Raw genomic sequence first — 16,996 nt, forward strand, 5'->3', positions numbered from 1 at the left:
TCTCAGAGCCACCTATGTGACCCACTTCTCCCTCCCAACCCTGGCAGGAAAAGGGGCAGTGGGTCTCCCACCCTGCCTTTCTCAGCCTACTCCCAGCTGCCAGCCTACCAGGATCCTTGATGTCACCAGTAAGCTACACTGTCACCCAGAAGGTGGTCCATAGTAAACAGAGCAGGATGAAGAAGCCTGCCTTTTCAGGCTGCTGCCCATGTCCCCTCTGAAGACTCAAGGTAACTGATTTTCCCTTGATGCCTCCCCAGCATAGAGTTTGGGGGAAGAGTCTTTCCCCAAAGACACCAGGATGGAATCTAGAAAGTCTTCTTCCTTTCAGCCTTGGGTGCTTGAGAACCTTTTCAGAGTTTGTCCTGCACCAAGCATCAATCCCAAAAGACTTTGCCTTCATCATCTCCTTTTATTTCCTTTGTTGCATGGGACAAATGAGAATCAGAAGTTAGGCAGCCAGACACGGATCTGATCAAGCTGGTCCTGCCTTCAACAGCCTTTCCTATCTTTCCTCCTTCCTAGTGGCCTTCCTGATTTTTTGCCTCTCGGGGTGTGAAAAAGAAATGAGCTAACTAGTGTGACCCCCTCTGCCTAATAGCTTTGGGATTCATTTATTCACTCGCTCTTATGCCTCATTTTTCTCTTCCATAAATAGGATCTCACCTCCTCAGCATTCCCGGTGGCCAGCGCCCACTTGTTTGAAGCCAAATAATCTAGGTTTGAACCCCAACAAGGCCACAAATACCTCAGCAATAGGGCCCATCCTCAAAGCGGGAAAACAGAAATCTGAGCAGCTGGGACAGATGAATCCAACTAATTCACCAAAAGCACTACTGCCCGGCGCGGAAAGAAAATGAAGCGTTAGATAAGGCGCTGGTTGCTCAGGTGCAATGATTGGAACACAGGTTTGGAGAAGTGCAGCTGGCTGAGAATGAGAAGTTGCCCCCAGTCCCTTCTGGAAACTTCTGAGGGTTTCTGACATCTCAGATCGCTAGTTATCTGGAATTCCGGTGCCCCCTCTAAAGGTGCAGGAGATTTCGGGGCTGCCACCCTTCCAACGCCTTCTAGTCCTCCTTCTGGCCCGGCGGAGACACGGAGCTATTCAGAAAAGGAGGCGGGGGCATGGTCTCCCCACCGTCCTGCTTTTCCAAACACAGAGTAGGCTCAGAGAGGGACCCAAGTGAAGGGACACGGTGGGACAAAAGTTGAGCCCAGAAGAAAGAATCCTTCGCCAGACAGGGAGGCAGTGATGCAGCCCCAGCGAGAGCGCACAAAAAGCGCTCTTACAAATAGTTGCCGTTCCAGTGACCTTCCTCCAAATAATACTCCGCACTAATCCGAGACATGCTTTATTTTTCTTTTCACATAAATATCCTAGTCTCCTGCTAGACGGTGGACTCCACCACAGCGGGACTTTTCTCCTGTGAAACCCTGGCAGAGAGTAGGTGTCCAAGAGATATTAATGAATATCCGAACAAATACACAAATGAGTGGGAAAGGATGAAGGAGAGAGGGGAGAGCGATTCCACAACAAAGATCCACCCCCCCCCCCCGCCGCCATTTAAAAGCATCTCTAGTTTTATGCTTCCCCTAGGAGCGAACAGTTTAGATTCTCCTAGGCCCGCAGCTTCTGAAGACTCCAGCCAGCCTCCGCAGGCTCTGAGGCTCTTTCCCTGGCCGTGCTGGGGCTGGGCGCTCCACAGGACTGAACCTGGCAGGCGGGGCTCCGCTTTCCTCTAGCCAGAGGACCAGCATGGCCAGGAAGTGCCTAGCCACAGGCAGCCTTGTGTGGACGATTATTGTAAATCCAATAAATACAGACATCTTAAGAAATAACTAATTTTAAAGGATTTCTGCAAATTCTTTTGAACAGACAGAATGCATTGGAAAGTGAAGTTCCCCTTCGACGTATTTCATATATATATATATATATATATGAGCATATATATATATATATATATATATGAGCAATTGCACTTAAGGAAATATACATATTCCTCACTTTTTTGTTTGATTTTTTTTTGGTGCTGGCATAGAACCCAGGGCCTCATGAGTGCTAGGTTGTTTTAAAACCACAACTGCAAATGCAAATGATGTGAGAAACTTGTTGCTTTGTAAAAGATATATATATATATATATATATATATATATATATATATATATATATATATGCCTGTATATATAGATAAGTATCTCTACACACACACACACACACACACACAGAGAGAGAGAGAGAGAGAGAGAGAGAGAGAGAGAGAGAGAGAGTGTTCTGTCTATGGGAACCCAGGCCTTGAGTAAACACTCTTCCATTAAGCTACACCTTCAGTCCCCTATTGAATTTTGTTTGTTTGTTTGTTTTTGTTGTGTGGGGGATTGAGCAATTGCACTTAAGGAAATATACATATTCCTCACTTTTTTGTTTGATTTTTTTTTTTTTTTTTTTTTTTTTTTTTTGGTGCTGGCATAGAACCCAGGGCCTCATGAGTGCTAGGTTGTTTTAAAACCACAACTGCAAATGCAAATGATGTGAGAAACTTGTTGCTTTGTAAAAGATATCAAACGGAGGTTAGATTTTTTTTTTTTTTTTTTTTTTTTTTGGTTGTTGCTGCAATCGCTCAGTGCTTCCTGTCCATTCTTTACCATCTCTATAAATTGTTTAAAGTGGCACATATTCCTCATTTAGCTTTGCAAACTTATCAACTAGGCTATACTTATCTAGTAACACCAGTTACTCAAGGAGCATGTGATTCATTCACAGCACATCTTTAGGGTAATTATTTTCCCAAGAGAGTAGTGCTCCCTGGGGTTCCCTGAAAGCCTGGCTTCAAAGCCAGTGGTTGTGCACATGGGAATTTTGGGGATGAATAGCTCACTGCCTTCCCTCTGGAGGGCCAAGAAGACACCTGACCTGAATCTCTGGATTGTTTTTCCAAAGGATTGCTCCTAGCCAAGTCACCAGCTTCTTGGCTCCTGTGACCTCTAATGGAACCAGACCCACCTGTCTGAAGCTTAAAAGGAAGTGTAGAGGAGTTGGTTCTTGAAATGTAAAAAGATCTACTATGTAGATCTTCCATCTAAAAAAAAAATTTATTCCTTAGTGTGTTCCAAGCCCTACACTGGGAATCCAGAAAGCATGGGCAGTTGCTGAAAAGCAGCTATCCCAATAAGGCGGGGTTTTTTTTTGTTGTTGTTGTTTGTTTTTGTTTTTGGTTTTTTTTTTTTTTTGGTGGAAGAGACCTCCAGGGATGGAACCCAGCCTTTTTAGAGACAAGGTCTTGCTTAATTACTGAGGTTGGCTTTGAATGTGAGATACTCCTGCTTCAGCCTCAAAATCACTGGAATTACAGGTGTGTGCCACCATACACTCAGCTCCCAATAAGTCTTTTGGTCATAGCCCCAACCTAGCACTAGATATGAGCCATGTGAACCTGAAACAAAGGTGTCTGGACAAAGGTACTCTACTAGGACCCTCTGAAGTCTATGCTCCCTAAGGGTACTTCCCACCATCTGGTTGACCACTGCTACCTCTCTCAAGGTGTCTTTATTCTCCTCTGCCCAGTCTCTGAACTCTGTTAGCTAACTGGCTCACACCACACTGGAGCATCTATCTAATTTCAAAATTGGACTATTTTCCTCTATGACAGGGAAATTAATAGGTTTGTTTTTGTTTTGGTTTTTTTTTTTTTTTTTTTTTTTTCAGGGCCCTGGATTTTCCAGCCCTTAGCTAGTTTGGGAAAGTTAATGTGCATTTTGATATGGCCAGGTATGAGATAGAGGATGGAATGTTCAGTCCAGTTTGCTGGGGTGGAGCCTGATGACTAGGCACGGAAAGAGTCCTAATTGCTGAGGCTGGAGCACTTGATCCTAAGGGAAGCCCACCTCTCGCACTAGGTTTTTGCCTAGAACCCATGCCCAGCTGGCAGAAGGAACAAGAAGGAGGGTTGGGCCTGGCTTTGCAGGCAACCCGCTTTGCCAGTCTCCCAGGCACTGGGAGTCTGAGGTGGGAAGAGTTGTTTTTTGTTTGCTTGCTTTGGTTTTTTCCAGGACCCACAAGGGGAAATCTGGAGGATCCTGGTTCTCATTCATGAGTCTTTTCAGCACCTCTTTGAAGCCAATGAGCCTCGGGGCCACTGGTAGACGCTAGAGCCACCCAAAGGCCCTCCCAGTCTGGTTTTCCCAGAGGTCGGCGCACAGCCACTCACAGATCATTCTGTCACTACGCCCAAGTGATAAGAGCTGGGCCTGTGGACCTACCCAGGAGGAAATTTGAATTCAAACTTGGTGTATGGGGGGACCCAGGCAAGATCTGAGAAAACCGCGAAGAACTTGAACTTAACCAGGCAGGCTCTCTTTTCTTTCTCACTATCTTTGTATGCTGTGTCTTTATCTTCCTTTCCCACGGGCCAGGGGTCCAAAGGTACCTGGCTCCACTCCCCGGATGCGGGAAGCTTCCCGGCCGCCTCCCCACAGGTCAGTCGCCCAAATGGCAGGGGTTCCTGGCTGCCTCCTGACACTGTTAGGAGTACGTGGGACACATGCTGGAGTGGAGGTTTTACTATTTGGCTTTCGCATCCTCAAGAGGACCGATTCCTTTGAAGCCTTTCCAAAAAAACCTAAGCATAAAGTTAGAGTGGGCCCACAGATTCCTCAAAGCTAGGAGGACAATTTGGTACCACCCGAGCTCCTCCGGAACCTTTGAATCCGCGCCGACTTCTAACCTGCGGGTCCACACAGAGCGAGGCTGGATGGGTGCGGGACGGGGAAGTCCGGAGTCGGCGCTGTGAACGACCCCAGCGGTTCCCACCAGACGAAGTCCCCGCTGTACTGAGAGCCTGGCACCCGCGCGCTCACGTTTGTGGGTGTGGATGCGCAAAAATTCCAACGGCACAGCTCGCCGAGTCTCCCAGGGAGGCCTCGGCGTGCACAAGGGAAGGCATTCAAAAATGTTAATAAGCTCATTAAAATGAGCAGCTTTACTGGCTGCCGTTTTACAGGGAGCCGCCCACCCTTGCTTTCTGGCTGACCGAGAATGCAAAAGCACTTGTGACATTCTCCCCCGCTTAACGCATTTTCCATCCAAGGACAAGGTACTCTCCAGTAGTTCAACGCGGTCCAGAGGTGGAATAGCCTCAAGTCTCCTCCCTCTCTGAGCGCGGTGGGTGGGGAAAAGGAAAAGCTGGACTTTTCCACAACAGCTGACCACTGAGGCCATGAAAGGCAAAGCAGAGGCGGTCCAGATAATGACATTCCAGCGGAGGCCTGCAGGGCAGCAACCCAGAACACCTCAAATCCCTAAAACAAAACAAAACCTCCTTCCCAAACGAAAACCAAAATTGCTCTGGAAGGGAAGGCGTTGTCCTTTTACCTTCTTTCCAGCCAGACCTGATTGTGGATTCCAGTTACTTAAGGGCCTTTCAAATTTTTTTAAAAAATTCTTTAAGATTCTGCAACTCAGCCGCAGGCCTGTGGAGTCCAGACCTCAGGAAGCCTTATTGTATGGACCAATGGAGCCATTGCGACTCCATCCGCCTCCCACTCTCACGTGTGCAGGACGCAAGCATCTTATCTCAAGCATCCTCCACCTGACATCAGGACACATGTCCAAGTCCTAGAGAGAGAGCTGAGGCCTTACTGATGGGTGACAGGATTGGAACCAGAAGAACTCATCTAGAAGCCCCGCACAGAACCTTGCACTAGATCTTCATTTCTGGGGGTTTAAAGATGCAATTACAGGGTTGGGGATGTGGCTCAAGCGGTAGCCCGCTCGCCTGGCATGCGTGCGGCCCAGGTTCGATCCTCAGCACCACATACAAACAAAGATGTTGTGTCCGCCGAAAACTAAAAAATAAATATTAAAAAAAATCTCTCTCTTATAAAAAAAATAAAGAAGCAATTACAGAAAGTACGGGATGAAGCAGGCGCTCACAGGAGCCCCTGAGGTCTTATGCAGAGATCATCACGCTGTTGTCCCTGGGGGCGCACAAACCGCTGGGCTGCGCCCCACTCGGGGACTACTGGTTGGGACAGGAAGGGGAGAACAGGGTGCTTGTGCGAAGGAGCGTGGAGAACCAAAGAGCTCACTATGCACACCCACTCAAGCTTGGAGGAAACGTTTTAAGTTGGGCATCTAGCTTACCAGAGGCTCCAAGGAAGGTGATGCCCTCGGTGTCAGGTGACGCCCCGCAACTCACCTGCTTTCCGTCTGAACTCGACTTTCAGACAGAACGAAGAGGCGCTATTCGTGAGGACCACAGATTCCAGCTGTGCGAGTCCAAAGTCCCCACTGCTGCCTTTCCCTGATGGCCTCAAAGCAAAAAGTCTTTCTCTGGAGGAGGGGCTAGGTGCGGCCCGCAGGTCTATTTCCCAGTTCTCACACTAGCCAGTTGCCCTTAATATAGATTTTTCCCATTTCCTTCACAGGAAGTGTAGCTAGCCTCACACATACACTCAACAAATTTATAAAAAGTTATTCAACTTAAACTTGTACCCTACACAGGACCACCCCTGCTTGCAGTCTTTTCTTATAAATGCTTTAATGATTTTACCAAGGCAATTTATTTGAATAATTCCTATGTGCCACTATAAGAAAAAAAACCAACTTATTATTAGATGATGTAACCGCTTACAATAAAACAATTTTTTTTTTTTGCAATCCTGCCTTGGGATTTTTCCATTTTTAAAACATTTATATCAGGAGACCAAAACCTCTGACAGACCCTAAGTTCAGCAGACCACAGTGCACTTAGACTCCCGCCCCTGGAAGTATGTAGGAATTCAGATCAGCAATTCAGCATTGCACAGAGGTGGTAGTAGTAGTAGTAGTAGTAGTAAATGTCAATAATAAAAAAGGTCCTACCAGTCATACAGTACTTAATGGTTTTCAAAGTGCATCCACACTTCTGTGATCCAACCTCTAGAGCCAAACCTGGGGAATGCCAGTGCTAAAGAACAATCTATTCATCTATTCGACTACCATGAATCCTAAAGCATGATTTGAATCCTATAATAAGGGCTTTGAATGACCTTGACTCCACCTCTTAGTGGCCTATGATGGTAGAAAAGTCACATTGCCTCTTTGAGCCTCAATTTCCTCTTCTGTGAATGGAGGGCAGGTTCACTAGGCTACAGGCAGCTTCAGTGAACCAGAACAGGATACAATTTGGAGGCACTTCTTCATGTATAAAGACAAATGAATGGAGTTGTTGTTGTTTTGTTTGTTTGTTTTTGCTGTTATTGTCATTCTTCTAAACATTGTTAGGTTATTCCTTTATTCCTTGTGACTTCCTTGGATTAGAAGCTCTGCTGTTTTCTTCATCGAAGTGGCTTCTGCAGCAGCAGAGTGCCCTCCCTGAGTGTGTGCAAACACCCATGCTACAGCAGCTCTTTCTGACTTACAAAGTGCTTTCAAGCATTTGCTGCCTCTCGCAGTTTCTGCATAGCTCTGTGCCATTCCCCATTAAAATAGTTGGCAGAGTGAGATTGGTGGACTACAAGGTTGAAGCCTCAGAGCCCCTTTGGCAGCAGACTGGGCCCCAGCATTTTGCTTCCCCCTAAAGAGTGCTGCCCCATGCCCCCTGATTGTCCTTTGGAGCCCAGGGCCTCCTCCACCACTTTCCAGGTTTCCCGGAAATATCTGATTCTTCCTATAGCTTATGCTCTGTTGGTGATGGCTTTCCCTTGAGCAAAGCAGGCTTTCTGTAAGTGGGCTGAATTCTGTGGACTTTGCAGGTGGAGGACAGATTCTACATTTTCCTCCATAACATCAACAGAAACTTGGGTAGAGAAGAGTGGATGTTCAGCTGTCGGTAGAGAGGTCTGGTGGCTGGTCAGGAAATTAGAGTCACAGGACCCTTTCCTGGAGGGAGGTCTGCAGGTGTGGGATGAGGTTCTATTTCTCTGCAGTATTGGCCTGTCATTGCCAGGCTTTGCTCCAGAGGTCCCCTCCCTCTGACAGGAGGGGACCAGGAACTAGGACCAATACTTCATCCTTCACTCCTCAGAAACCCCAACAGGCCACTCCTCCAGCCAACCCAGTCTCTTTAGGTTCAGGTCATGGACACTCCTGAGTCACTGCTTGGAGGTATCAGGACATAGTGTGGGAGACCATTTCCCACTGTCTCCAATGACATTAGATTAGCCATCACCCTCTCCCCTTTCTCAGTGTGGAGGTCGTGCAAGGATGCAGAGATTCACTACAGCCAGTAAGCCATTTGTTTTTGAAAACAGAATCCAACCTCAACCTCCAAACATTCTATAGAGAGGCACAGAAACCTAAGCTCTTGGAATGGGACAAAGTTTGAGATAAATGAGGCCAGCAGACCCAAATGCCTTCCTTTCTCTCCCCACCCCCCCCACTCACCAGTGACATTTGACAGCTATTGATACCAAACTTGCTGCCAGAGTGAGATCTGTGGGTCAACCTTGATCCTTGGGACTCCTTTCAGCCCCAGTCATAGTGAATTCTGTCTCCTTTCCCAGCTATTGCCCTTGCCTTGGTTTATCTATCTGTAAAGTGGGCAGGTGAGTCCTGAAGATCCCCCAAGGCCAGCTCTAATGCTCACTAAAAGACAAATGGGCAGAAGGATGAAGAAGAGGAAGAACTCAGGCACAGGTTGCAACCCTGATTGCTCTGAGACAGGACTCCAGGAAGAAAAGAGGGCGTGGAGCAGCGCGTCCGAGAGTAGGGAAGAACCCCTGGAGCAGTCAGCAGGGTGTCAGGAGCAGGGCTGTTTTCCAACTGAAAAGGGGAGTGGGTAGGAAAGGGTGGGAAAAAGTAATAAAGTAATGCCGTAATTTCCAACAGAAATCGCATCTGAAGCCCAAGACACGGGTAAAGACACCGGTCTTGTGTCTCGAAATGAGGTAGGAAATCTTCCTAGATCTAGCAGGATTCAGAGGTTGCCTCCGACTCCCGACCTCAGAGCAGTCCCCGGGGGCAACTGGAAGGGAAATTGCTACAATCCTGATCAAACTGAATTCTCTGGAGTCTTTCACCCGGCTGCTCCAGTTAGCCCAACAGGGCCGGCCCAGGCGGGGAGTGCGGGAGTGGGAGAGGGAGAGAAGGGGCGCCGCTCCACCCGGGTGGGATGGGAAGGGAAGGCTGGTGCGCGGGGACGAGGGAGCTGGGGGGTGGGGGTGCGACCCTGGAATTTCGTTCGTTCCTTTTTCTCTTCGAAACTTCCCGATTGTTTCACCTACAAAATTTCCCTCTTGGCACGCAGCAACAAACTACTGCCATTTTCAGAGAGAGCGAGAAACAGAGAAAATCAATCTCCCCTTCCTAAAAACCCACATTGAACGGAGCTCTCTAGGGAAAGAAAAGGAGGAGATTGTAACGTTATCGGAAACGTTCCAACTTTATACAAGGAACATGCATTTATGATTAATTATAAAATTAAAGTGTAATTTTAAAATATTTCAAAAAGAAACCAAATGATTGCAGGAACCATCTGGAAGCTCGCTGGGCTTGGAAGGGAGAGGGCGGGGTGTGCATTTTCGAAGGCCCTTTGCCTTTCACTTTTCGCTGTTCCCGGAAGGGGAAATCTTTTGGTAAAGCACTGGTCGCCACGCTCCTCCTCCGCTGGTACGAAGGGTTGAGGGACTCTTTGCCGCCGGCCTTCCCAATACGCAGGGAGGCCGGGAGGCTGGGGAAGATTGTGGCTGGGGAATGGCGCAAATCAGCCTTTCCCCTCCAGGTGAAGTTGAAAGAAGCTGAGGCCTGGGTTTCCGTGTTTCCGGGCTCTGGAGCACCGAATCGAGGCCTGGGCGCCTGCAATGTGGCATTAACTCTTCGTCGCTCGCCCGGGACCTTGCGGGAGGGCGGTGCTGAGACGAGCATTTTGCTCTGGTGAATTGGGTATTGGGGAGTCTGGAACGCCAGCGGGGCCTGTCCATCTGTAACGTGGAGTAATAAATAAACCTCGCCCAGCCCATCTTCTGCTCCCCCAATGGATTTCGGTACAGAGAAAAACGACGACATGTCATTGAAGGAGCAGAAACGCTTTAATTCACAGAGCACTATTTGCTCCCAGCAGAGAAAAATGCCCAAGGTGCTCCTTCCCTGGAGAATTGGTTCAGAATTTCAAGCTGGAGTGTTTAGTAGCCCGTTTGGGGAATGAAATAAAAACTGGATCACTTAAGAGAAATGCTCCGAAAATCGAAAGCAAACAGGATGGCGGAGGACTGGAAAATGTCCCCAGATGAGAGAAGGGCATGGAAATTGGCTGTGGGTTCAACTATGCCCTGGAGAAAACAAGGATTCCTAGAATTGGCTAAGGGATTCAGTGGGATTCACCCGTGACTCCTACAACTCCCCAAAGTGGCGATTCCCTGAGCTGTATGGGTTCAAGCCCTTCCTACACGGTGGGGGCCGCTCCTGGGGAGGCAAGACCCCCAGTCCAAGAGGAAAAAGAGTCTGGAAACGTGAGCTCCAGCCACTTCCAACCCGCATTGTTGGTTCCCCCAAAGCCAAAGCCGCACCGAGAGTTTCAGAGAAAACACGGCGTCAAGGAGGGCAAGTTAAACTAAAAGTTTATAAATAAAAAAAATACAGCGAATAGTTTCCAAACTTCACAAATCTTTTTAAACATAATACTCTAGTTGAGTGCACAGTGCCCTTAAGGAGGCGAAAAGCGGCGAGGTTGACCAGACAGGTAGGATCACCTGTCTTAGGAAGAGGTGTGGAGTAAAAAGGGGAGTCCCGAGCCAGAGCGCAGAAGTCCCGAGGGGGTCTGGTAGAAACCAAGGGCCAGGCGGCTGGACTGCGGAGGAGGACGCCGTGGGAAGGCTGGCCGGGGATATTCACATTGAATACAAAAATAGCCGTTATTTGATTACAAACAACTGAAAAGTGCTACAAGTCTTAACCTCCTTTGAAAAATAAAAAGAAAGAAAGGCAAGTTTCTGCGAAAGGCAGCTCAGGGTGTGCTCTCCTCTCATTGGGGGCTCTCACGCACTCCCCATTTGGGCGCGGCCCTGAACTTCCTTGGGAAAGGGAAAGTGTGGGGGCTTCCTGACCTGCCCCACGCTTAGAGGTTCCTTTTCTTACATTCAGCACCCTGTAGGGCACCCCTGTCCGTGCTCTGGAGGGATGGGCGGAGGCCCCCCCAAACCAAACCCTTCACAGTTCAAATCACCCCCTGGCCTGGGGCAGCCAGGCTTCCGCACTCCTTTGTCACAAATGCAATTTTCAAAAATAAGAGATATGTAGATACACATAGATCTGTAGCATGGATACCATGAACTAGTGTGGCCTAGCGCACGAAGCTCTCGGCAGGCCTGAATTTCCGGGGATTCAGGCTATGTGGTCTCCAGGAGTCCTCTCCGCTCCGGGGAAACACCATCCCCAGGCGAACACAATCCAAATCCGAATCCAAATCCACAGTCGTGGTAATAAATAGTGTCCCGAGGCTTACAGGCAGGTGAGGGGCAAGTAGGGCTCCTAGGCCATGGGGTGACTCTGTTCAAATTAGAAAAAAAGGTGCCCCCTCTGGGCTGACTTAGTTCAGGTCACACGTATTGACTGGCGGAGCCAGAGCTGGACTTGATTCTGCACTTGCCCCTTGGGTTGAGCGCCCCTGCACAGAGTACAACCTGCACAGAGGTCGGCGCTAGGGCGCAGGAATCACTGGGTGATTCCAGGCGGCTCACTGGGTGCCTGCGGCGGCGGCGCACGTGGAGAGCGCCCAGCCCGGGAGGCAGTAGTAAGGGTAATAGTAGGAGGGCTGAAGTGGCAGAAGCGAAGGTGGCCTCAGCACTTCGCCCGGCAAATACTGTCTCTGGTCGTCGCGCACCAGCACCTTTACAGCCACCTTCTTGGCTGCGGGCGCCGAGGCCAGCAGGTCGGCGGCCATCTGCCGGCGCTTGGTCTTGTAGCGACGGTTCTGGAACCAAATCTTCACCTGAGTCTCGGTGAGCTTCAGTGACGCTGCCAGGTCAGCGCGTTCGGGCCCGGACAGGTAGCGCTGGTGGTTAAAACGACGTTCCAGCTCGAAGACTTGCGCGTGGGAGAAAGCGGCCCGGGAGCGCTTCTTTCGGGGTTTGGGCGCTGCGGGCTCTTCCTCCTCCTCCGCGCCGCCCGCCGGCCCGCCGCTGCCTCCGCCGCCCGCCCCGCTGCACAGCCCTGGCAAGCGGGCACCTCCGGGGCCAACACCGTCATCCTCGGCTCTCGGGCTGCGGTCGCCTGCAGACCCCGAAGGAAACAAAAACAAGAGGCCGTCACATTGATGAGATTATGTGCGTGTACGAATGTGCCTCTATGAATCACACTATTCTATTATGCACTAGAAAAGAAATTAAACAAGAGAATGACAGAGTCGCAGAGTGAGTCTGGCTCAACTGCAGGGGCCAACCAGACTAGTTGGGGGCTAAATACACTTTGATCCCACCAAAACGGAGGTGAAGTTCCGGAATCCATGGGCTCCGGACCCATGTCTCAGAAGCCTATCCCATCCGCTTCTCGAATCTAGGCCTCTTCTGGTGAGGGTAAACGAATCAGCAACTGTGCCAACGCTGTGTTTCCCGTGCACTCTGAGCTCCAGGTTCCCCTTAGTAACGTGTCCCCTTAACGTGGGACGCTGGGCCTGAGCATCCCTGCAAGCCCTCGGCTCACAGCATCGAGCCTTGGAGGTCTATGCTGCGTTTCTGTGTCCCTCCTGGGGCTCACCGCCTCCCCACAATCACACTCACAAAAGTGTGTTGTCACAGCACACACGCATTGGCTACACGTAAAGGGAATGTCAGGGGGACAGATCTTGGAACCAGAGGTAAGTGGACTGTTCTTCCCCGATTGCCTTGGATTGCAGCGCCAAGACTTAGGTGGGTTTTCCGACTCTCTTCCCGAGAAAATGAGAAGAGGGATTGAGTGGTGCAGCGAGGTGTCTTTCCCTGGCTCCGGTCCTAAGTTTCTTCTCCCGCTCTCCCCGGAGCACTCCAGTACAGCGGTCTACTGTGCTTGCCTGCTTTGAGCCAGGCTAGGCCTACAGTAGCTTGCACTGGGGTCAACTTCACACCAAGAAATGCTTCAGCTTCTGGCTGAGGAGTCTCCTCTCCTGGGTGCCTTAGTTCTGACCTCAAACTCACCCTCTTCCTTCAGGTGGCTACTGAGTTTGCTCCCAGCTCCTGCTCTCCCATCCCTAGGGCTGAAAAACTTAACCAGTCTCCCCCCCACCACCCCCCAAGCCCCTTTCTTTACGTCCTGGGCTCTGGCCCACTTGGAGGTGTCCTTCACGATTTATTCGGATTAGGTAAAGGTTGAGTCGATATCCGGACGTTAGGGTATTTGGGCCACCGCCAGATCACTGTCTACCTGGGGTCTCTGGTCCCCTTTTGCTGACTTTGAGGATTTGTGGACAGACACAGCTAAGGCACTGACAATCAACTCCGAGCTCTTCCAGCGCAGAAAGCAACTGTTCACTTCCAACCCGGTCCAGGGCACACTGGCTCGAGGAAGCAGGGCTTTGAGGAGTTCCTCAACCTCGGGGATTCCAGTTCCCAGAGGGTCAGGGAAGCCCTCGCCAATGTGCAGAACCTTGGGACCTGGCCAGAAGCTGAGCCCCCAGGCTCAGTTTGCCGCAGCAGGCCCACCCTACTCCCCACGGTGACCTCCTTGTTCAGCCCCCTTCCCCCAAAGCCAGCAGACCTGAAACGCTGGCTGACATCTCGCTGTCGCTCCGGCCCGCGGCTTCCTCCTCCAGGTCCTTGGCGGCGTGCAACTCGCAGACCGGCTGGTCGAGGCCCAGGGTCCCCCCGGCCACGCCGGCCCCGCTGGCTGCCGGCACGTCCGCGCAGCGCCGCCTGTTCTCGTTGTCCTCGCTGAGAGCAGAGTCCGAGTCCCAGCCTCCCGGGGTCTCCGCAGTCTGCCCCGCAGCTGTTCTGGCCCGGGCAGGAGACGCTAGCAGTGAGTCCTCGGCGCCCCCCAGCGAACCCGCGTCCGTCTCCCCAAAGAGCCGCCAGCAACAGACAGCGGGCGCTGCGGCCACCGCCACCGCTGTGCTCCCAGGCGCCGAGCGCCCCTCCGGCACAGCCACCCCGCCGCGCTCCTCTTTCTTGTTGAGGATCGCCTGGATGGAGAAGGGCGTCAAGGTGTTGGCGCCGCGCACAGCCATCTGCGCCGCGGGCCGGAGCGGGCGGCCGGCCGGGCGGGCAGCAGGGGCGCGGGGCAGCTCCGAGCCAGACAGAGGACGCCAGCAACCCGAGCGCGAGTGAGCCGGGCGCGCCAGGCCCTCGCAGCCCACTACTGCGCAGCTCAGCAGCCCCCGCCCCTCTCTATCCAGGATCTGCTTCGACCCTCGCCCCCACCTCCGAGGCCCACCCCGCCTGGAGACCTCCGCCCCCTGAATCCAGCGCCAGACGCTCTCCTTTCCCGGCTCAGCTGGATTATCTCATCGCCTATCGCCCTTAGGGGCGGGCCAGGGTTTGCCCCCTCCGGGGAAGTTGGGGAGAATTGGTGGGGGCCCCTCCGCAGCTTCAGTCCCTAGTTCCACCGGGGCGCACGGCCCAAGTCACTTTTCCTTGGCGCCTCTGTCTCTTCCCCGCCTGCAGGATCGCACTCCTGGTCGGTCCTCCCTCTTCCCCGCTGGGCTGGCTCTTCCGGAGGCCACCCCCCTGGCGCGGCGGCGGCGGCGGCGGTGGCCTCTGGATTCCGAGAGGAGCGGGACACCTTTTTACCCTCCGCCCTGGTTTTATCTGTTTCTTCTCTCCTTCCCCAGCGTTCCACCGAATCCCCCTCCCGCCCGGGTGTCATTCCTCAACGCTGAGTGACAGCTTCAGGTCACACCCCTTCACTGGGCTGTCCGGAGCACTCCGGGCCGTCGATTGGCTGGCTCCAGCCGAGAGACGTTGACTGGGAGAGACAAAACTGGGCACGTTGAGCTGCTGCAGACCGAGTCGGATTTAACCTCTTCTCTCCTGAGCCTGGTCCTCGAAGCATCCCCCAGTAACGAGGAGGCTCACCCATCCCGAAACTCACTTTGGCAGATGTGACCACCTACTCCAGGGCTCTTATGGAACACTGATGTGAAGTTCAGTCAAAGTCTGCGGCGAAAATCCAAGATAATGCAGTTTCAAAAACGACTCGGAGTTTCTGTTCTTTAGAAAGGATCCCAAAGTCGGGGGAAAAAGTATCCATAAAGTATTGCTGCTTCCTCTGTGCTAACGCTGTTATCTGAAATAATCAGTTAAAATCGTTTGGGACATATTTTCCTTTCCTTGTCGCCTTTGATTTGGTTTGACTTCTATGGAGGAATTGATTTTTTAAATCGTATAGTTAGAGCTAAAGTCAGGCGGGAAATTGGAAGGCATCTTTGGGAGAGTTTCTGGAATTGTCCAGTCACTTCTCTGGGCAGTGAACACTGAATTTAATTGGAGCTTAAGTTTTACACCAGGAAGAGAAGAAAACCTTCCAATTCGTTATTTAAATATTTTGTTACTTGTGAATTTAATAGAAACAGATAAGTGTTTGTTTGAAGGAATATCTGGGAATTACCATAGTAATGATCCAGAAGTGACAAAATTTAATGCTGTTTAAAAAATAAGAAACACATTGTTTTTGGAGTAGAAGAAGCCAAGTAAGAAACACAAATATTGTGGATATATTAAAACATGTTGTTTTTATTCTTAAATAAAAACTTGTTCAAGAAACATTTTACTGTCTTCTACAAATTATACCAGAGGTTTAAGAACATCAAATACACAAACTTGAACCGTTAAATACATTTAAATAACTGTCATTTAATGATTTGCTGGGATTTATGTTTTAATGCCATTAAAATAAAAATAAATTCCTGTTTATTTTTTTAATTGTCTTGTTCTGTTTTGCAGGAAGAGATACATGTACAAGGCATAGTTTTCAGACCCAGAATGAGGTTTCACATTATCTGGACTTCAGCATTTTATGCACATGATTTTTTTTTCTTTGTTCAGAATCTGTCATGTACCTTGGAAAAAAATTCCCATTTGAAGAGATCATTGCCATTTATAACTTTTTACAATTATGTCAGTTTTGAAGGAAAGGTCTTTAAATTTGATGTCAGGAATTTGCATAAAAGCCAGGGACACTCTTCACCTCAGGGAGAGAACATAACATATTGCTTGCAATGTTTCTAAAGAAAGTGGCCTTTCTCTCCCTACAAACTCCCCCTATTTTTTTTTTTTAAAAATTGCCACCCCTACTGCCCACTCTAGTCAGGGGTATAGGGAGGACATAAAGTACTTTCGGAGCAGACTGAGGACGAGGTTGACGTAGGTTCCCAGACGGTAGGAGACGGGCAGGTGTAGACTTTGTACCCCATGGCGTTGTGAGTTTGTGGGCTTAGGTCTTGGTTGGACAAGGAGTAGAATGTGTTTCGGACATACAGGCGGGCCGAGATGTTTGGAGGGTGAATGTACGTCTACTAGAATAAAATTGAGAGCTATATACTTACTGGAAAATAAGAACTACTATTTAGTTGACCCCCCAAAAAATCTTTAAAAAAAAATCTATCCAATCTCGGTTGCCGCAGATTTGGGAAGAGGTTTTCAAAGCATGAAAGATGCGATCCGTGATCTTGAGTTGTAGGGGCATTTTGTGTGCCGGGAGTAGAAGAAAGTGCCTGCATTCCTCGTCTCAGCCGCCGCGACGGAGGCTGCCGGTATCATCCAGGGCAACTGCGGCGGTGAGTCGACCTTTGGCGAGTGATTGCAGGCAGGCCAGGGAGGTGGGTGTTTGGCCGGGAATAAATACTCAGATCTGGACCTACAACCAGAAGCTGCTCCTAAATGGGGGTTAGGTGGAAATGAAAGGCTTTTGGGGACCAAGAGTGGAGGTAGTCGAATGCAAAGAGATACCCTGGGGTGTATCTACGGAGTCACAGAGTCGAGGCCGAGGGCGAGGTATGCGACTGGAGCTCAGGAAGTCAGCGCGCTTTTTAGGGCCGTGGATGCTGGGCACCGCCGAGCATAAGAGCTATTGCGCCGGGAATCCCGCTCCGAGCCCAAGGAAGGTGACTTCCTCCAG

The 16,996-nt window shown here is 50.4% G+C and overlaps 1 protein-coding gene across 1 annotated transcript; it reads right to left on the reverse strand.

Moving 5' to 3' along the window:
* Window positions 1-11,648: 11,648 nt before the first annotated feature.
* On the reverse strand, window positions 11,649-14,108 carry Nkx3-2 (NK3 homeobox 2). The gene is made up of 2 exons (XM_076865157.1): window positions 13,643-14,108; window positions 11,649-12,184 (listed from the first exon to the last, which is right to left on the reverse strand). The coding sequence occupies exons 1-2, from the start codon at window positions 14,106-14,108 to the stop codon at window positions 11,649-11,651; spliced, it is 1,002 nt and encodes a 333-aa protein (XP_076721272.1).
* Window positions 14,109-16,996: the final 2,888 nt, after the last annotated feature.

This window comes from Callospermophilus lateralis, chromosome 8, assembly GCF_048772815.1.
Source record: "Callospermophilus lateralis isolate mCalLat2 chromosome 8, mCalLat2.hap1, whole genome shotgun sequence".
NCBI classification, from domain to species: Eukaryota; Metazoa; Chordata; class Mammalia; order Rodentia; family Sciuridae; genus Callospermophilus; species Callospermophilus lateralis.